At 31.4% G+C, this 22,835-nt stretch overlaps 2 protein-coding genes across 4 annotated transcripts; one reads left to right on the top strand and one right to left on the bottom strand.

The window, feature by feature from the left end:
* The first annotated feature begins 3,518 nt into the window (after window positions 1–3,518).
* On the top strand, window positions 3,519–8,859 carry LOC137814370 (probable ADP-ribosylation factor GTPase-activating protein AGD6). Of its 3 annotated transcripts, none has more exons than XM_068617068.1 (4): window positions 3,519–4,683; window positions 4,792–4,881; window positions 7,347–7,978; window positions 8,447–8,859. In XM_068617068.1, the coding sequence occupies exons 1-3, from the start codon at window positions 3,913–3,915 to the stop codon at window positions 7,941–7,943; spliced, it is 1,458 nt and encodes a 485-aa protein (XP_068473169.1). In that variant the 5' UTR covers window positions 3,519–3,912; the 3' UTR covers window positions 7,944–7,978; window positions 8,447–8,859. The 3 variants fall into 3 exon arrangements, with proteins under 3 accessions (XP_068473169.1, XP_068473170.1, XP_068473171.1); XM_068617069.1 differs by having other exon boundaries at window positions 3,645–4,683; window positions 7,347–7,944; XM_068617070.1 differs by having other exon boundaries at window positions 3,645–4,683; window positions 8,423–8,859.
* Window positions 8,860–17,155: 8,296 nt separating this feature from the next.
* LOC137814369 (cation/H(+) antiporter 20) lies at window positions 17,156–21,978 on the bottom strand. The gene is made up of 4 exons (XM_068617067.1): window positions 21,675–21,978; window positions 20,524–21,540; window positions 17,827–18,768; window positions 17,156–17,686 (listed from the first exon to the last, which is right to left on the bottom strand). Exons 1-4 carry the CDS (start codon window positions 21,852–21,854, stop codon window positions 17,288–17,290), a joined length of 2,538 nt encoding a protein of 845 aa, XP_068473168.1. The 5' UTR covers window positions 21,855–21,978; the 3' UTR covers window positions 17,156–17,287.
* Between the last annotated feature and the right edge of the window lie 857 nt (window positions 21,979–22,835).

Below are 22,835 nucleotides of genomic sequence, written 5' to 3'. Positions count from 1 at the left end.
CAGTTGAGCACTTGACTTCCGGATATTTTTATCCGTAGTGAGCACTTGACTTCCAGATTTTTTTATCCGCAGTTGTGGAAGAATGGCCTCCAGATATTTTTATCTGCTGTTGTGGAAGAATGGCCTCCAGATATTTTTATCTGCTGTTGTGGAAGAATGGCCTCCGGATATTTTTATCCGCAAGAGACATTTGACTTGCGGATAATTTTTTCTGTAGTGTTATTGTTGTTCTGCGCAAGACAAGGGCATAATGGGATTTTAAAAAGTTTGTCGGGTGCCAGTCACAATTGATCGGGTGCAGGAAGCAATTGCCTCTTGACAAATCTGTTTGGGCTTTTTGAATTTTGTTGAGTCTGTTTTATTTTTCTGAAGTAAAAATATTGTTTTTTGTTTTTTAAAAAAATGTATATTATTTTAATGACACAAAATCAAAGATAAAGAGTAATTAGTAATTATTATATGCAGACTTATTTACTCTCACATGGGCAATTTTTTTAACCACACAGAATATTATTATTATTACCTAAGGGAACATGTGTTATGTCATATATCACATTTTATCATGCTATCTTATATTAGTAGACTAATTAAAATTTTAATATGTATATTAACTTGTTATATATTTTGTAATAAGTAATATATATGTATAATTTTTTTTATTTAGTTATATATGCATATATTTATTTTTATTTTGTAATAAGTAACATCACTTTACAATTAACCAAACCACCTCCAAATTTGTAAAAATATCAAATTAGTAATAGCAAATTTTCTATACCTCCAAATTCTCCCTTTAACAAAATGAACCTAAACAACAACCCCTTACGAACGTCCTATCAATTGCGAACCTCTTACAATTTGTAACTGTTTTTTAAATAACTAATAAAATAGCAACTAGTTGTGCATTTTCTACTATAAACCATTTATCTCGTTGGCTTTGAACATCATCTTCATAATAAATTTTTAAAAGAGAAAATTATAAAAAAAAATTAAATTAAATTTTGCTTCTACGTAAGTTAAAAATAAAAAATTTGAGAAAAATAGGAATATGTTTCTTCATAAGAATTTTTAGAAGAGAAAAAGGAAACAAAATTGATATTTATATAAGTTAAAATTACTTTATGCATAAAATAATATATAAAAATTCTCATATATTTATGTAGATTTATACATTTAATCGGTTAATAAATTGTTTAGATCTACATCGACTAATGATAACTTAGTGCAAATAAGTCAATTTTGTAAAATTGAGTTAAACTTTACTTCTAGAGATGGTATCAAAGAGTGATATAAAATTTATCATAGTTAAAGTTTGTTAGACTTATCAGACTACCTACTATCGGATGAGATTCTCATCGGATCACCCATAAATATATAGTTTTAAGAACGAGTTGACAATATCAACGTGAGATGTGTGTTGGAATCCCACATCAACTAAAGATTAAGATATTTCATAGTTTATAAGTGGGTGCAAACCTCATTTATAAATGGTGTTGTAAAATTGAGTTAGATTTAAAATTTACTTCTTAATATAAATTAGTTAATTTAATTTATAAAAAAAATGATAATTTTAGTTACTTTCATACTTTTCTCTTCAATTAGATTTTATGGAGAAATTCTTTAAATATATATGAAACAATTTCCATAAATTAGTTTGTGTTAATTGTAATTGAAAAAATATATTTTCTCTCTCAAAATATTCTTAAGAAGAAGTTTGTACAAAATATCATTCCAAACACAAGGGACAGCTAGGTATCATGTGTTGGAGATGAAAATTCTGAAGGTTAAAGAGTGTACTAATAACACTGATGATACACTCGAGCATTGCAAAAATTGATTACTCATTTTCTATCCATATACATTGTAGTACCAATGAGAGTTTATGACCTATTTATAATAAAAAATTACTACACATTCCCTAAACCCTAAACACTCCCAACATTTTAGATTTGAAGTTAGCAAAACATTAGAAGGATTTAAGCTGAAACTTATCTCTCTCGTATCACTTGCTGTTGTACAGAATTCTAAGGCATTTGCTTAATTTATACGTCAAAGGTTTCGATTGATGTTTCAACCAAGTTATTTTCACTTTTGATGTTACTTTTCTTTAGGTTGTTGTGGTTTGGTGTCAAGACTTAAGACTCATTACAACAGAACTTTCAAAACAGATTAACATTATTATCAAGACAAAACTTTAATTTTGATTGAAGGGCACTAACATATTTAAAGAATAACAAAACTTGGATGTAAAGCTTTTGTATATTATTCTTTAAATAAAATTAAAATTTCATTTATGTATGGGTAATGATTAGGCTGAGTGCATTCGGATCTAACATGACCAATCAAATTTTACTTAAATTCAATATTTTAAAATTTTACATTCAAACATTTGACTCATCGGATGAATTAGACAAGGATTATTAGTTGTAGATTAATATTAGTGAGTTATTAAATTTAATTTGTCAGACAATTTTATTTTATTTTAAAAAGATTTGATTTATTTCAACAAAATTGGCTAAGATCACAACATTTTGATTGGTTTGAAAATTGAATTCAAACCCAATAGTTTATAAACCCAATTTTGTTCACCCAAAAACTTGTTTACATGATTTAATTCATTTGTTTCTAAAACTAATTGTGGATGCACAGTAGAAATAATAAGAGAATCAAGATAATAATTATATATGTTATCTCATAATAATATTATTATGATAACATATTTAAATATATTTATTTTTTTAAAATAATATAATAAAAGAATTAAATAATAACAATTATATTTGTTATTTTCATAATAGTATCACAACAGATATTTAAATGATAATAATCATAAATGTTATTTTCAGAATAATATTATAACAAATTTAATTAACAACAATTATATTTGTTATCTTAAGAATAATATCACAACACATTTAAATAATAATAATCATATTATCTTTAGAATAATATAATAATTATTATATTTATTAAGCTCTGATAATGTTAAGAATTAAAAAAATGAATATAAGATTGATATATAAAATATACATATAACATTGATTATAAATAAAAATAATAACATAATAGAATAATAGAATAATATAAGCTATGGATTATAAACAACTATGGGTTATGATTTTAAAAAATCTTATTTGTATGTAAAAGGATTTTGCAAGAAACTTGATTTTATAAGACAAAACTAAATAATAAACAATTAAAAAAGTAATTGTTTAATATTTTGTTGCATATATTAAAGTCCATAGTATATATATATATATATATATATATATATATATATATTTGGAATTCCCTAATTATATATTTCTAATTATTCAATTTTGAAAAAATTAAATACAAAATAATATAAGTTAGAATTTAAACAATTGAATTAAAAAAATGTATTATATAAATTATTAATATAGTATAATAATCGGTCTTTGTTACTCAAGAAAATCCATGTTAAGTTCACATTAGACAAGACAACATAGAAGCAAATGCAGGACAAGTAGGCAGAGAGAGTACCGCGCTTTCTTTTTACCAAGTGCAAGACAGGTGTGTTTATTTCTTTTAAATTTAAATAGTTTTCATCCTTCAATATTAATTATTATTTAGTGCGTAATTATTTTATTTGAATAATTTTTGTTGGGCGAAGGGTATAAGGAAATAAAATAAGACTTAAAATATTATAAAAAAATATAAAATTAGCAAAGAGGGAATTGCAAAAGAATTATAGCGAGTCAGCATCCAATAATTCCGTCCCAATTTGACGGTGTCGGTGATTCACCAAAATCAATCTTCCGTTCTTTCTCTCTCTCTCTCAATTCCCAACGCATTATACTCATTCATTCATTCCTTCCCAAACTTTCTTTTCTTTCTCAAATTCCGTTTCAATTCTCTGCACCCTTCAGTTAAAAAGCAAAATAAATTCCGATGGCTTCGCGGCGGCTCCGGGACCTCCAATCCCAAGCGGCGAACAAGATCTGCGTCGACTGTTCCCAGAAGAATCCGCAATGGGCGTCAGTGTCGTACGGAGTCTTTATGTGCTTAGAGTGCTCCGGCAAGCACCGCGGCCTCGGCGTCCACATCTCCTTCGTTCGATCCGTCACCATGGATTCCTGGTCCGAAATCCAGATCAAGAAGATGGAAGCTGGAGGCAACGATAAACTCAACTCCTTTCTCAAGCAATACGGCATCGCCAAGGAAACCGACATCGTTGCCAAGTACAATTCCAACGCCGCCTCCGTCTACCGCGACCGCATCCAGGCCATCGCCGACGGCCGCCCCTGGCGGGATCCCCCCGTCGTCAAGGAGACCATTCGCTCCTCAGTCTCCAAGGGAAAGCCGCCCCTATCCACCAGCAACAACGGCGGATGGGATAATTGGGACGCGGACGATGGGATCGGATCGGCGCGGGCGGGCTCCGATCTGCGGCGGAACCAATCCACCGGCGATGTACGGGGGTTCGGCGGCGGCGGGAGCGTGGCGAGATCGAAGTCGACGGAGGATATGTACACGCGCGCACAGCTTGAAGCCTCTGCTGCCAATAAGGAGGATTTCTTCGCGAGGAGGAGGGCGGAGAATGAGGCGCGACCGGAGGGGCTTCCGCCTTCGCAGGGTGGCAAATACGTTGGGTTCGGATCCGGCCCCGCCCCGAGCCAAAGGGTTAATCAGCAAAACGATTATTTATCTGTCGTTTCTCAGGTCACTATGGGAACTGTTTATTTTTTTAATGGGAAATTGTCTGTTAATAATATTAATATATATCGTTGAGAGCTGTTCCATTAATGTATGTATTTTGTGTGTGTTTAGGGATTCGGTAAATTGTCGTTGGCTGCTGCTTCTGCGGCTCAGTCCGCTGCCAGTGTTGTTCAGGCCGGGACAAAAGAGATCTCTGCTAAGGTAATTGTTTTGTTTTTCTGCTTAATTTATCGTGGAACGAACTTAGATATAATTTCATGTGTTAGACATATAGGCATTTTTGCTATTGTTCGCGTAATCAAGGGTACCCAGTTCTTAGTTAGCCAGATATTATGGAGAAATACCTTAAGAGATTAAGCGGTATTCAGAACAATAGGCAACGAAGGAATTTCTGACATGCTGAGATTTAAATCATAGCGTAAGACAATTTCCAAATTCTTTCTAGCAAGTTTCATGCAAATATATTTATTTGCAATACAAGAATAGGCTATTATTTAAATCCTACATCTATGTTCTTTATTGTAGGGGATAGGATCCTGTTATTTTGTTCAGGAACATATTTATGGAATCTTTAAAGTTTATAACAAAAATACACAATTAGATAAAAATACTCTTAACTTTTCCGTGTTATTATTTTTGTGTCATTTTCTCAATGTAAGTAATACTGTATTAATCACTATTAATTATATACAAGAGTATGCAAAAAATAATTTTAAAATTTGAAAAATTATTAGTTTGTAACAGAAATAAAAAAATTAAAATGACTCTTATTTTGAAAGAACGGGGAAATTAAATATTTTGTCCATACTCATGTTCAAGGATTTTTCAATTATGAAAATTAAAATGTTCTGGTAACACCATACCATGTGAGAGGGCCTGCAACATGCCTCTGAAAGTAGACCTTTCTCTCTCTCTCTCTTCATATTTATACTTCAAGCACGTTTGAGAAATATTACATTTGCTGATTTCAGTAGTTTTTGTTTTGGGATAAAGTTGTTTGCAATTTCAGTTATATGTATGGGACAATAACTTAAGTTTATAAAAACTTTTTTTTTTTTTTCTGAAAAAAAGTTGTTTTCATGAATTTAAAAATTGTAGCTTATGTTTATTTTTCAATGGATTATTTTTCCCTCTAAGCTTAATAATTCTTTTTTTCTTGTATAAAACCTGATTTTTTCTTATTTTTCTAAACGAGATTAATGATCTTAAAACCACTATCTAACAATTTTTCCTAAACAAAGTTTAATTCTCACTATAATCAATTATAGCACTAATTAATTATTGAAATAATTTATTTTTTACAGTCATCCCAAACACTCTTATTATGTATGTGGATTGATTCTAGGAAAAATGATATTGGACCCTGCCAATTTTAAAAATGGTATTATTGTTATTGTGACCCTTCATACTTTATGGGACACATTTAAGTAGCAGCCAGCTGTGGCCCTGCTTCATACTGCTGAAAATGGTGGTTTCACATTTCAGATTTAAATCATTCTGTACTCTTACTGATAAAAACAATCTATCTACACTTGATTAATAAAGCAATACTAATGGATGATTAAAACTTAAAAATGTGATGCACCTTAAACCTCGTTATTACCCTTTACCAAGTACCATGTATCAGAAAATAAAAAACCTTTCCATTTCCATCTGTCAATTCTTTTATTTTAAACTATAACTAAAATTGACAACAGACTTTTCATTACAAATTCACTACATTCTCCCCCTCCCTCCCCATTTCTGCAGGGGAGCTTTTCTTTAAAAGTATTATCTTTATATGCAGTTTAAGTTAGTTTAGAGCTTCATCTGGTTTTAGATTTGGGAAAAGAAAATTGTCGTGCCTAATAAAGTTGATTTTTTTTTCAACCTACATCATGGATGCCTTGTGAATAAAATTGATTGATAACTGCTTTTCACTCTTATTGACAAAGTTCTTTTAAAAAATTGATTGATAACTGATTTACTCTTTGGGCAAAATGTTATGAATATAATTGATTGGTAACTGTTTTCACTCTTTTGGAAAAATTTTATGAATAAAATTGATTGGTAACTAATTTCACTCTTTCGGAAAAAAGTTAAGAATACAATTGATTGGTAACTGTTTTCACTCTTTTAGCAAAAATTTCTGAGGGCTGCTGTTGCAAATGGTTCTAATAAGACTAGTATGTAGAGCTTTGCTTAAAGTGGCCTAGTGATGCTGTTTGTGAGTGAATGTTCGTAGTGATAACAGAAAGTGCCGAGGGAGTTAAAATTTTGGATTTAATGTGAGTAGAAATGTGCTTTTTGGATAAGTGCATGTAGAAATATTCTGTTATTTATTGGGTGTCAGATTAGCTATATGCTAACTAGATTGGCATTGATGAAGATGGTAAACAACTCGTTAGATTTGCAATGTGGTGTTGTAGTTTGCTTAAATCCTATTTTCTAGGCTTTCATACTGCTGTCATTTATTTCCATATGGGGATTGAGTCATGAAGTTTGGACTTTTTGGCATGTGTCATTGGGCCAAGGAATTGTGTATAATTTCATTCTGTGGTTTATTCTGTTTTAAGAAAGGTGGAAAAAGGCGGGAATCTAATTACTTATCAAACTTCTCACAGCAATTTTGTTCTTTGCATTCCATGGTTATTCATTTCCCGAATTAACTGTATTTCTTGTTTCAGGTAAAAGAGGGTGGTTATGATTACAAGGTCAATGAAACTGTCAATGTTGTCTCTCAGAAGACATCAGAGATTGGACATAGGACATGGGGTATAATGAGAGGGGTCATGGCAATGGCTACACAGAAGGTTGAGGAATACACTAGAGATAATCCAAATGGGACATCTGATAACTGGAAACGAAATGAAACTGATAAAAACGGTTTCTATCAGGAGTTTAATCAAGAGAACAAAGGCTGGAATTCTTCTGGCAGAGAAGGACAACACTCAACGGGTAGACAAACTAATTCAAGCTCTTGGGACGATTGGGACCACGAAGATTCTAGGAAGGAAGAACCTGCAAAAGGATCGTCTCATCAGTCATCAGGCGGGCGATCTGATACTAACAACTCTAGCTCTTGGGATGACTGGGACCATGAAGATACAAGGAAGAAAGAAGCAGCTAAAGGGTCAGCTGCCCATAGCAGTGATGGGTGGGCTGGTTGGGATAATAACAAAGATGAAGGATTTGACGATTTCTATGGGAATGCATCTAATAATAAAGCTGCTGGTCATAATGATAAGGCGGGTGTTGCCTGGACAGGAGGAGGTTTTCTCTAAGGTTTGTATCACACGGTTCTACCGAAGTGGGACAGGTAACGTAGATAAAAGAAAAAGATCTATTAAAAATTTACAATTTTGTCTGAATGGCTTGCATTTGGAAGCATTTTTATTAGCCCAGTACGGTTGTTTACTTGAAAAGTAATCTCAACACAATCCAGAATTTCTATGTGTGCCATTAGAAACATCATCTCACATGGCCAATTCATCAATGCTTACCCTTTTTAATTTTAGCGAGCATCACTTCCGAACCTTTTCACTTTCCAATTTGTGTTACTTGTTTGCGTTGTAGAAAATGAGGTTTTGTATGTAATAATGTCAGCATCTTTATATTTGAATTTGTTATTTTTTATTTATTGTGTTATTATTTTTAATATTTAATATCTTTGTTGTATCTCTGATTTAAAGCACTCATGTACTATAATTAGGCTTACTATATATATATATATATATATATATATATATATATCTTGAACCAGGTTTGACCTTATCTCTATCATCAGGATCAAAGTTTTGTTGTAAGTGACAACAATACAGTACCTATTGGATGATGGCATGCGAGCCGAGCAGGGATGCTGTTTAACCTATTGTTGTGACCTGATTGTCAACTATAAGTTTGTTGGTCACTATTGAATTCATGCCCCATTTGTGCTGGAAGAATGATATTTTTTTGAGGTTAGCCTATTGTCTTGCAAGTCTTTCTTTTTCATTGTTCTCCCACCCTCGCTTGTGTAATTTTTATGCATTTTTTTGGGGACTTCTGTACGGTTGGAAACGTAGTTTTATATGTACAAGTGTCTAAAGAAAGGGCAAATTGCCCAAATTTATAATTACTTCGACCTGGAAGTGTGATGAAACATTATTGTGACACGATAATTTCATAATTCTGGAGTTTATAACAGCTTAATTTGCCTTATTTGTGCTTTTACTTGCTCTATATATGAATATGTGGTTCTTCTTAGTTATTTCCACATAATGTGTCATTATCCATCGTATAAAAACGCCTCCACTTTCGGGAGCATGCCTAGATCTTAAAGCATAAGTGGCGAAATGCTTCCACATTGCCTTGTTGGTTTTCAGTACTTTCTTTTGAAGGTGGAGCAAGAAGATTGATTTGCAGGCTACGCTGCTCAATTGTACACAGATAATACTTTTTTGAAAAGAAAATTAATTATTATACTTTTTAACAGATTAAGTTTATTTATCGAATTACGTAGTTCTTAGATGTGTGCTATGGAAGAGAGGTATTGCCAGTAATCCATTCCTTTGTTGCACATGGTTGATTCTGTATACATATTTGATATCCTTTTTGTTCCGGTGCTTAGAGCAGATATCCAAAATATGTATTATGATAATTCAAGATTTTTTTATGAAAAAGTTAGGTGTTACTATACGTTATCATGTTACAATCTCTTATCTCCGTAGGTTTCTTCTATTAATTCTATACATTGGAAAATAATTTTAGGGTGTATATTTCTCCTAATTATTTCTGAGCGTGATGAAATGAGTTTAGATTTGTTAAGAATTTGTTTCGATATATTGAAAATCCATATTTCAATAACAGACAAATAATATATTTATGATTGTACTCATTTTTTCTGTCTCGAACTAAGATTAATAGGTGACTTAGTTAACATAGAGTAATCCAAACTAGTCGAGGATTGAAATATTTTCGAGAAATATGCAAGATCAGAGACGAGGTCTTAGGTTGATGAGGTTAATAAGTGACTTAGTCAACATAGAGTAATCCAAACTAGAAGGAAAACTATGACATGTTGTAGAACATCATGTTTTTTACAAGGTGACAATATTAAATCTATTTTACACAAGGTTGAATTACTTAATTTGAAGTTAGAACAAATTTAGATTGAGTCACTTGTAATCTGAATAAATATGAGGCTGGATATTGGAATGATGTACACATCAAGATAGAATCACCTTTAATTTTTATAAGTTTAAAAGACCAAGACTTGTATCCTTTATAAATTTTATAATCTTGAGTAAGTTTAAAAGACCAAGACTTGTATCCTTTATAAATTTTATAATCTTGAGGCATGATGTTGGAATGCTTAAAAAATCGAGACCAAATAACTTGAAATCTTAATAAATTTGAGCCTGAATGCTGAAATGTTGTACAAATTAAGACCATGTCATTTAAAACACTAGTGATTTTGATTCTACACTTCGATCATATGATGTATAAATTAAAACTAGTTACTTATAACTATAATAAATTTGAGGTTAGACATTATAATGATATACAAATAAAGAATGAGTCGCTTATAACTTTGAAATGATGCACAAATTAATATCAAACTACTTGTAATTTTAGTAAACTTTAAGGTTTAGATATCGAAATAATGTACAAATGGTGAATTCATATTAGATGGCCAATGACCCAACTCTAACTCCATAAAAGGTTTCTATTTTTTCCTTCTAGATCCACGGCATTCAATTCTCTAGGATGTGTTTTATCATTTCTTTGTTGTCAAAGTTCAAAATCAGAAAGAACATCAAATTTAACATTCAAAACATAAAACAATTAAATTTAACACAATTGTAGTAAAAGTAAATTATAAATTAAAATTTTACATTACCTGGACAATATTCTTTAACTATATTTTTTTTTATAATCATTAGGAATCTTCCTCCAACTCTAAAATGTCACTTCCGCATTTTCTTAAAATATCAACGATTTATTTAAAAAAGCCATCAACACTTAACATGTGTTTGAAAACCCAAGTATGTGTTTGGAAACTATTGTAACATCCGTTAAGAAACCTAGTAAAATTTAAAAAAAAAATTGTAGTGCTAATCCGTTTACTTCTTATATGTTCACATATATTGTGTGAGAGTTAAAATCCAAATTCTAAAGACACCGACTTGCATCGTATATGCTGATTAATTATAAAATGGTTGGATAGGAAAATTCTCAACTGATGTAAAGTCGTTTTCCTGTATAATTACGACATAATATTGAAATTAATCTTGTGTACTAATTTGAAATCCTAAAATTGTGTGTCAGAAAATCGCATAGAAACCCTAAAAGAATAGCTTTTTTTATTGGATCTTTTGCAGCATCAATTTCTTTGACTATAGGGAATATTTTTGTTGGATGTCATGCATTTACTAAATTCTTATCAAGTTGCTTTTCATGCCATGATCGCTTATAATGCCTAAATTATTTTGGTTTAGCACTTTTACCGATAATTCCTTCTTTCGTGCCAAAATAAGAATTTTGTCAATGATTTGACGAATTTGAAAGAGATGCAAAAAGAAGGTATAGCAAGTTGAAAGTTTTCTTATCATTATATCAACATTTATATTTCCAGCTTCAAAACCTCTATCATAATTGTATGTAAACTTTGTCCCATCATTATTAATTGATTCTATATTTATTATCCAAGTCATATACACATGGAACCTTATCAAGATAGCATTGTCTAAGAATATCTTTAACTTTGTACGTATAAGATTGAAAGAAAAAAGATGTATTGTCTTAATTCAAGTCGCTAGACCACACTAACAATGTTTAACTATGGTTAGCTTGTAAATGGACTCACTCTTATTTGAATTAAATTATAAATTATTGTCTAATATATATTTGACACATTTGCTATTCTTTCATTACTAGTATAATTTTATTATTATTTTTTTAACTTCAAGTCTTTTAAATGAAATGACTAAAATTAATTATTATATTCAGTGTCTTGTTTGTTTTTAATTCAAAGTTTCATAATAGTTTTGTATTTAAATGATGTCTCACAGAATTTAAAAAAAAATGTGTATATAAACGGTTATTAACCTAAATTCTTAAATAATACGAGACTATATTAAATGTACCAAATTATTATTATTATTATTATTATTATTATTATTATTATTATTATTATTATTATTATTATTATTATTACAATTATTTATATTTGTATTATTTGTCATATCCCTTATTTTACCGCTCCCTAAATACTTACAAGTTTATAAATAAAAATTACATACAAGTCTTTATAACATAATCAATAATTAGATATACAATTACAATTCAAAGAATGTTTGTCCTGCTTGACGTGTCAATTGGCTTTAGGTAAAAACTGAGTTTCTTGATAATGGTCAACAGTACAAGATTTTCAACTCAGATTGATTATTTCTTTTTTAATGTTAATATATGATATCTAATGTAGTGTATATATCAGAATCAATAAATATATATATATATATATATATATATATATATATATATATATATAACGTTTATTTTAATATTAATTATTACAAATTGATTTATTAAGAGGTAACAAAATCATTAAATAGAAATCCATTTTAGAAAAAATAAATTAATTACTATAATAACTAAATTAGAGATCATTTTAGAGACTAAAAAAATTATTGGTTTCTAAATTAGTTTTTATTATTTATAAATAGTTTCTAAATTGGTACCTAATTAGCTATCAAGATTTTAACTACTAATTATTTAGATTCTAAATTTGGTAGCAAAAATCTTGGTAGTTAATTAGATACCAATTTAGAAACTATTTATCATTAATAAGAAACAAATTTAGAAATCAATAATTTTTTTAATCTTTAAAATAGTCTATAATTTAGTCATTATAGCAACTAATTATTTTTTGTCTCTAAAATTAGTTTCTATTTAATGATTTTCTTGTAGTGTAAACAAAATATATATAGTTCATATTATCATTCTTTTGAAAAATATTAATATGATAGGTATCAACATAAAAAATAGTGAATGCAATATAATGTTAACGTAAAAGAAAACAATTTAAAGAAAAAAAATACATTAAAAATAAAAAAAATATTTTTTTAAGAAGCACAATGAGATACATATTAATTAGAAACAAAGAGGGTTCACAATATATAGATAAGTGTACATAGGTCAAGTTTAGTTATTGATTTAAACTTAAAATTCACATTTTAATATAATAATAATAATAATAAATTGATTTTTTACTATTATATTTTGGAGTGTGTTAGAATGAGTATTTATGTTACAAATGTGTATGAGTCTATTAAATCTTATTTATGGGGTTACAATACAACAATTAGTACTTTTTAAAAATAAATTAACTTTCTCTCAACGATAATTATGTTATAAGCTTTATCCAAGTATGATATGTTATTTGTCTTTTGCAACTTTCACGTAACTACTTTAAGGAATTGCTTCATTTATAACTCTTTCTTTTATTTTCTTGTATAAAAACTATTTCACAAAAACATCCATTGAGATAACTTATTCAAAAAGTGTTGAGACTGATTTCATCTTTTCAAGATAACTTATTGAAAAGTGTTGAGAATGATTTCATCTTTCAAGATAATTTATTCAGTTTAAAGTCTCAAAACATATAATTTTCTTAAATCATAAGTATAATGATAACTTATCTTAAGTTTTATAAAAAGAATCTTGCAAATAAAAGTGTTCCAGATCACAATTTCATAAATTTTATAATAAAGTATCTCATATTTTTTACATTTCTCTGTTCTAGTACCATTAAAATAAAATAAAAATATTCCAAATGATAGTACTCTTTATAGTCTCTCGAGTTAAGAAAATCGAATAAAAATCCTAAAAGTATTGCATTCTTTTTTTATTGGATCTTTTGAAGCATCACAGAATTTCTTTGACTATATTTCGGTATGTTTAGGGAATACTTTTGTTGTATATCATACATTGCTAAATTCTTACCAATTTAACAATTTTAGTGATAATTACTTCTTTTGTACCCAAATAAGAATTTTGCCAATGATTTGACGTATTAGAAAGTGATGGAGAAAGAAGGTTGGAGTAAGTGATGGTCACAAATGATTTGTGCACTTTTTTATGGAAAAAAGGAAGAATATTTTTATTTGTTTTTTTTTATTGTTGGATATCATGATTGATGTAGAATCTTTGTTATGCGTGGCTAGATATTATGATGGTTGTTCCTTTTTGTGTTTACTCACATTTTTTGTAGTTGAGATTGTGTAATGCTTCGGAGTCCGTAAATCTCGGATTGGGTAATATATGGATAGTTATGGTTAGTGAAATCTGGCGTCATAGAAATAAGATAGTTTTTAATGAGGAAATTCTGGATTTTTCTGAAATTCTTTCTTTGACTCAGTTTTTGTCAGGTTATTGTCAAGATAAGGGATAAGATCCAATCAAAAAAAGAAAACTTGACCTTACTTTATTTCTCATCCATGCTCATGATTGAACTTGTGTCATGGTAAGGATTTCCACTGCATCTATCTTTGCTTGATTGAAGATAACCTTGTTTCTATGCTTTCAGATACACCATATCACAGATACCCATAAGTTTTTCCACAATCTATTTCCTTCTTTATTAAAGAAGATACATGAGAATTGTTCAAAATGATTAGTCAACTCATTGTGGTTCACCGAGCTAATTCCAAGTCAATTATTGCACAAATTACACACTGTAGTTGATACCTTACATTAAACAAGAATGTGTGAAGTTGACTCCTATTCCCTCCCACATAACACACATAATGTATCCCTCAACCTCAAACCTTTTTTGTGCAGGTTCAACTTAGTTGCTATCCTTATAAGGCCCTCCATACATAAAACTGAGCCGATGACATAACCTTTAGATTCCAAAGATGTGCAAACAACTCGATTACACCCTCAATTCCATGGTTTGCTAACTTTTTATAAGCATATTTTATTGAGAAACTATAGGACGAGGGTCGTTCCATAACCATAAATCCTCCTTCTCTGAAAGTAGGAAACTTGTGACAAGCATGACATAAAATCTTTTGCCATAGGTGTTTTTTCATTCGAACCACTCCCTTCTATAGCCAAAATCCCACTCCCACCTCTCACTAGACCACCTTCCGAAGAAACCAATAGGGTTATCTTTAAGCAAGGAGTTATTGTAAATTATGGAGTATCTCTCTTTTGAGTTGGGAATTTGCTAACCACTCATCTTCCCAGAATTTGAACTTTTCCCCGAATCCTACTTGCCAAACCAGATTTAATTTGAACCATTTGCTTCCCTGATATGAGAGGCTAACTTTGTATAAATCATTCCACCATCTAGATCTATACTTTTTTTGAACCAGTGTACTTGAGTTTACCATGCTCCAAGATCTATATTTGAACTCTAGAACATCATTCCACAGTTCAGACTCAGGGGATCCCATTCTCTATAACTACTATTAATCCTCCACTACCACATCTTTCTCATCCGACATTAGGATTAGGTTTACTTGTATAATAACTTTTATTTATTATTAAGTTCTTATTTTTTTCATGTAATACCATAAAAATAATGGTTTTTCTTTATTATGTTTGTCTTATATAGTGGATCTAATAGTAGTGATCCATTTGTTGACGGTGGTGTGATCTCATTTGGTGTAAGACATTCATCTTCTTCTACCACAATTGTTAAATAAGGGATGAATTAAATATCATCCACTTCTCTAATAACCAACAATCTACTCTATAACCTTCCTATAAAAATTCTAATGTAGAAATAATATCATAACTAAAATTTAAATTCTATGATTAATGCAAATTAATTTGTTGTTTGTTATTGACTGAAAAATATCACTTTGACACCTAATAACAAACCACGTCTACTCGACAACCAATTATAATAATATAATAATATTTTTAATAAAATAAATAAATTAAATATAATTAAAATATTAATTTATTAGGTTGTTAAGTGAATTTTTTTATACGTGTGGTGTCAACTTATCATTACTATTAAATTACATTGTTTGAATTTGTTTATAAGAAAATTTCTCGATAAATATAGTAACTTATTATATTAGTTATAAGAAGATTTCAAGAATGTTTTATGTTGCAAATTGAAATAGTTATTGTTGAAATATGAAAGAAATATTCATTAATTGTTTAGAATATTATTATATATAATGTATAATGATATCTAAAACTATTTAGTTGTGTTGTTGTAGAAAAGGTATAATTTTAAATCAAAGTATAATCGAGTCATACGCTAGGAAAGTTTAACCTAATGTATGAATGACTACTCCAATCAATTGTGTAAACTTAGGGGAATAAAAGCTAAATTAGAAATGACTTGATTTTTTTTGATAATAAAGAATTTTAATAAATGAAAATATTAAAGAGTAGTTCAACGTGTATACAAAAAGCTAAAATAATTAAATCATAGGCTCATGCTCATAAAAAACATGTATCTAAGTCTAGATATACGTACACCCCATTTCTCCAAAGATTAAATGTCATTGTATAGGTAGGAGAATTTCTCAAGCTAAAAACATTGGCTAAAAAACGTTTCTAGGAGCACCTCACACCATAGCAAAAACAAAATTTATATAAAAAATCTTCTAGGAGTGTCTCACTCCACACCAAAAATAGAAATTACATAAAGACAAAAAAAAAAAACCAAGACTCATTCTGACAAGATTCCACCAACACATATATTACAATAAAATCATTAAATATAAACTAATTTTATATACCAAAATAATTAATTACTATATTAACTAAATTATATACTATTTTATAAATTAAAAAATTATTGGTATCTAAAGTTGGTTATATTATTAATAAAAAATTATAAAGTAATTTTTAAATTGGTATCTAATAATTAACTATGAATGTTTAATCACTAATAACTTTATATTTTAAATTAGTCTTTGTTAAACTTTTAAAGACTATTTTAGAATCTAAAATATTTATAGGTCATTATTTTTCACTTTCATACGAAAAAATTAATATGTAACGTTTATTTACATACTGAACTAAATTCGTATATAATCATTTTTAACTTACATACGAAATTTTTTTTTTATATAATAACTTTTATTCTTTTATACGGAAAAATCCATATATAATAATTGTAAATAAACACTTTTTTGTAATGATGAGACCGTGATGAGTTTGGAGTTATTTTTTTACTTCTATTGAAAACTTAATTTGTGAGGCCGAATAAAATTCACTGATTCTAGGATGGTATTTGATCCTTAACATGTTTAGCGAGGGTCAAATCCCCTTTAAGTTTGTTCGTGTTTACTCAAGTTAGAGCTTAGCTCTTTTAGTTTGAACTTGGTCCTCGCTTTTTAATTTTTTAATGTGCAGTAAGCGAGAGCTGAGTTAATAGAAGATTCAGCCTTAAGCGCCCACGGTGTATGGGACGTTATGCCCACACTAATTATAATATGGCGTCTTTTTTTAGTTTTTCATCCATTTTTATTGTTGTGATATTAGTATAAAAGACTTTGTTATTTTATATATAAGGTAATGTGGTTTTACTTAAACAAACATCCTTAAGAGAGAATGTTTTTTAGATGTTGTTTAAGATTTGATTACATTTTTTGCCTACAAATGAAAATGCATATTACACTGGACTGTCATCTCCAATTGAAATTCCTACTCTACGAGATGATTCATGATTGTTGATCATGCGATGCTCATCATGCACCTTGCATACCGGAGCATCATCTACCAATGTCGCATCATGTTGTTGAATAACCAATATAGATGACAACACCTCATGTTCTGAAGAAGATAAAACATCTCCAATAGGACCTAACTCGGCATGTTCTGGTTTCCTTTCTGCCAATTTAGCAACCATATTCGATGGGAATCGACCTTTTCCAACAATTATGAGATCATAATCCCCACTTTTTCCTATTACTAATACGTCTTCCACAACGTCCTCGCTAAACTTCTCAATGTATTCCACCATGTCATTCAACTTGCTTTCAAACTCTTTAATTGCCTCCTCATCCAACTCCTGTAATTCATCAATGAGAGTAATACAATGTTAAGCATATCTTCAAAAATCTCTTTTTATCTCCATTATAAAAACAGAATGCAATTTGTTATGTATAACTTGAGCTTGTTATGCAATTTGTAAGTGTTTTAGAGCGTTACCCTTTCTTTCTGGTGATTCACTTTGGCAGTGGAGAAGCTGTAACTTTCGTCGTTGTTTTGGCCAGGTGAGAACCTTAAAACGATGTTGTTCTCATCCAACCCATCCTTTTCAATAAACCTTACAACACTTACTTTAACTGTTGGGTGTTCAACCATCTTCTTCCCCAACTCTAGAGCTTCACGATCATCTGGGCCACCGAAGAAGATGATGCACACTCGTTGGGAAACATTGGAATTTGGGATTGGAGTTTGTGGCAAATTACCATATCCACGATCCACAAGCACGACCACTGAGCAAGGTGCATTCATAAGTACCTTCTGGTTCGTCACTCTCCATTCGTGGCCTGCGTTTTCTACCACTTGATGTTTCTGGTTGTCCCCATTCACTTCTGTCCTCCAGTGTTTGTGGAAGGGCAAAATAATCATGGTCACCGTTTTCTCCTCCGCCACGTGGCAGATGTCCTCATGCATGGTGGAGAGAGAAGACACGGTGGTTGTGGAGCGAACCATGACTCGGCCTAGTTGACTGTAGGCTTGAAAGGCTCCTGCAATTCGGTCATGCCACTGGTCACGATGGGAGCGGTTGAAGAAAGGGAAACCATTCCTACGGGCACGATGAACCATGACGATAGAGGATGAACGCTCTGTGAGCTCAACAAGGTGCATCATGAACAACTTTATGAAGGACTTTTTTATGCTTCGAGTTGATTCAATCAAATTTATGATAGAAGGGATATTGGCTGGTCCATGGAGACATGCCAAGACTCTGAACTTCTTAATCACTTCATCCCTAGAACCCCGGGAACTGTCACTTAGCTTCCGCGGGGCTTTCATTGAGTTCCCTCGAGCTGGTTTATAGATGGCCATCACTATTGGTGTTGTGATGAAGGTAGTGAATAGAGCCATAAGAACTAAAATTGCAAACATTTCAGCATTTAAAACCTGAAAAATTAACACCATTTATCAAAATTAAACCATCTCCTTCTCCAACTGGACACAAAATAACTCTTCTTACTCTATGGAATCAACTAGGAACTCGAAACTAATTATTAATTATCTCCACCAATATATCTACAATATGTGAAAAACTATTTTCTTAATCCTAAAAATAAATAAAAAGACTATTAATGAAGATGACAACATGTCTACGTGTTGATATTTGGTTAACCATTTTTACTGTAAGTAAAAATTAAGCATAGTGAGGGATATTGATAAGAATAAAACAGATAAAGAAATAAGTTGAAAATGTATAAAATTTGGTGTGAACAAATAAAATTGATTCTAGCAAAATGATTACAAAATGGAAAGCTAATATAGATATAATCATGATGAAAATATGTAACGTCTAAGAGATATTAATCAAAGCATTCAATATGTGGTGTCCTATATGTTATTTATTTATAGATGATATTGGATTGATTGTCTCTTTCCTTATTTGGACTATGTACTGCATTTCTTTATTTACAATTTCACATTCCTTGATAAGATGTTCTGACTCCCATAACTTTACACCTACTCTTCTCAGAGAAGTAAATGATAAAACATTAATAGACTGTGCTAACTAGTTTTAGCATCCTAACTTATCACCGAATCTTGTCTACTTTTTGAAAGGTAGGAGTGGCAATGCTATATTTGTTTTTATCAAAATCAGATATAAATCAGATGGAATTGAATTGAGAATAACAGGTTTTATAGGACAAAAAACCAAATGAAGTTCTTCGTTGTGCCTAAGGAACTATAAGGTAATAAATGTCACGAAATTTATTGATACCATGTTCTTTTGGGCCCACGGGGGAATCAAGAAAGTCTTAGTTCACAAGATTATCGTTTCAGGAATCACGAAAAAAAGTTTAAACGTAAATGACATGCCATTTAGACCAGTCACAATTTTGATCTAACTTCCCATCTTATACGACTTGGACTTGGCTACTCAACTGCAACAAAACTGTGACGGCTGCAATAAAATACATTTCCACTTTGAAGGTAACGATGTTTTGAAATATAGTGATGATACACAAACACCCCATTTTCTACAACACCTAATAAATAACATTTTCTTTTTAAAATATTTAATAATTCAGGATGAATTAATTAGAAAAAAAAATTATTAGGTGTTCAAAGAGTGTAGGAAAATTGAAAGGCTTACTTGTAAAAAATTCCTTTGAAATATTTTACTCAAGTTCGTCTACTTTGGCTAACCTATCTTCTTAACCCACAAAATCCACCATGTAAAAGTCAAACAAATGACTTGTACAACAAAGGGGGTGACTATTCAAAAGAATTTGGTATAATTATTCTAGTTCTATATCATGTGTAACTAATCTTCTTCTTTATATTAGAATAATATTCAAAGATTCACCCTAGGTTCTCGATTAAAAGAGACAGGTGTTGGAAGGCAGTGGTATTTTATTCTGCCACGTGGTATTTAATCAGCAGCCTCCTATTGACATAGAGAAAGTTTTGATGTTGAGAGATTTATATTATCTGCAATAGGTCTTATTTAAAAGCAATATAATATTTATAAGGAATATAGAAAAGGAAACTTCAAGGAGAGTGAAAGATCTCTCCTAAAGTGACAAATTTTAAATTGTGATTGAAAGAGGGGTTTATAATTAATACGTGAACATGTGTATGGAGCAAGATTAGTGTATGTGAACATGAGTATATGTAAAAAAGTATGAAAAGAAAGAAAGTGACCTTTTTTTCCCTTCCAATGTTGAGTACGATGAGCTCAACGAGGCCTTTGGTGTTCATGAGAAAGCCAAGTGTGAGAGATTCTCTGGCGGGGATCTTGCAGAACATGGCGACGGCGAAGGTGCCAAGAATTTTCCCGGCACAAGCCGTGGCTATGACCAGAACCAGAAGTCCCCACGCGGAAGCGCCACGTATGGTGGTTACATCGGTTTTCAAGCCACTGGAGGCAAAGTAGAGTGGGAGCAACAAACCTAAAACAAAATCCTCGATCCTCTCCATTAGCTTCTTCGCGAAGTTTCCCTCCTTTGGAATCGTTAACCCGAATACGAAGGCCCCGAATATAGAGTGAATCCCGATCAGGTCCGTCATAAACCCCGACACCAACACACCCGCCAGTGTCAAACAAACATAAAACTCGTCAGTCGCGTCGTTTTCGCCCTTCCTTGCCACAACCGCCATCGCCGGTCGGACAGCCACCATCATGAAAACCACGAACGCCAGCCCCGAGAGCAGAACCCACACCGATATCAGAGGACTCTTGTGGGACCCGCTGCCGTTGCCCGCCAGAGCCACCGCCAGCGCGAGTAGGATCCACGCTACTACGTCATTGAACGCCGCCGCCGCCATCGCGGTCTCCCCCACGCGCGTCGTGAGGAGCTTCAGCTCCGCCAGGATGCGCGCCAGTACCGGGAATGCAGTGATGGAAAGCGCCACGCCCATGAATACAATGAACTGCGCGAAGCCGGGCTCGTCTGCGCCGTCCACTGTTTTGCGGAGGACGACGGCGATGCCGATGCCGCTGACGAAAGGAAGAGATATCCCCACGGCGGCGATGCTGAAGGCTCTTCGGCCGCTCCGGCGAATGGAATTGAGATCGAGCTCCAAACCTACAAGGAATAGGAAAAAAAGAAGACCTATGCTTGCTACAGATTCCAGTGTTGGCGTGCTCCATGAAGGGAACATACGATGCAAATAAGTTTTGTTTCTTCCCAGTGCCGATGGCCCCAGCAAAACTCCACCCTTCACATATTAACAGTAATTTTAAAACTAATCACATCGAAAAAAGAAAGCATGATTGAGTACGAAGTGTTTCAAGTGCATTAGCGCAAACTTTGTTGAATTTAATAATATTAATTGGAATGAGTGGGACATACCAGAATCTCTGCAATGACTTTGGGTTGTCGGAGAGGTTTGAGAAGTAAAGCGAGGGAGCGAGTGACGATGAGGACTAAGATGATTTGAAGTATTAGGAGTGGGAAGGCATAGTCTAAAGGATTATCACCTTGCCACGCTCCATTAGAGGATGTCTTGATAGATGTTATGTTCAACGGCATGGTTATGCTTATTCTTCAAAGCTAGTTGTATATTCAGAGCCTTGTGCTGCTATCACAACGCTTTGCATGTGCGTATTTATAGATGAAGGAGAAGGTGACAGCTGCTGTTCGGTTTATATTACCTGCTGTTCGGTTTAGATTAAGGGTGATTATATCTTTACACCCTGTTTCACTTTACCCCTACAACAAACAAAATATTAGTATTTCTAACAAAATAAAAAAAAAAACATCTCATACAAAATGTTAAAATAAATTTTAAAATTAAAAAAATTATAAATAATTATAAATAATTAAAATATTAATATTTATTGAATGTATTTTCTTAGATTAAACCTCTTAAGTCCTATCTATTTACGTAACTCTCATTTTTTCTCCTCATTATTATTTAGTTGGATGAAATAATATTCTAAAGATAAAAGATATAATAATTATTATTTAATATGTTATAATATTATTTTGGAGATAAAAGATATAATTGTTATTATTTAATTTATTCTGATATTATTTTGAATATAAAAGATAGAATTGTTATTATTTAGTTTATTATAATATTATTTTAAAAATAAAATATATAATTGTTATTATTTAGTTTATTTTAATATTATTTTGATGAAAAACTTCATAAGTAAAGGATGATCCCAAAAAGTAAAGAAAAATATTATTCCATGCAATACAGACTACACTGATATTATGATATTTTATACTCTCAATGACTTGATCATCGGAGTATTGTTAACCGGTGAAGTTCGCCTCATCTCATTGTGATCTTCAAGCATGTGACCACTTCCAAGCGTTCGACCTCAAGTTTTGGCGAGAACATTTGACGTCCGCCATGGGACAAGTAACACTGGTCCTGCTAACCACCTGAAACACTTATACACAAACCCTAATAGTTAGACAAGAAATGCAGATAGCCGATGGTCGTCCTACAACAAATAATGGAGACAATGCGAGCTTTCCAATAAGCCAACGAGAAATATC

Source organism: Phaseolus vulgaris, chromosome 1 (genome assembly GCF_000499845.2).
Source record: "Phaseolus vulgaris cultivar G19833 chromosome 1, P. vulgaris v2.0, whole genome shotgun sequence".
Taxonomy (NCBI): Eukaryota; Viridiplantae; Streptophyta; class Magnoliopsida; order Fabales; family Fabaceae; genus Phaseolus; species Phaseolus vulgaris.
Note: the sequence above shows the minus strand (reverse complement) of the source record. Positions and strands in the feature narration are given on the sequence as shown.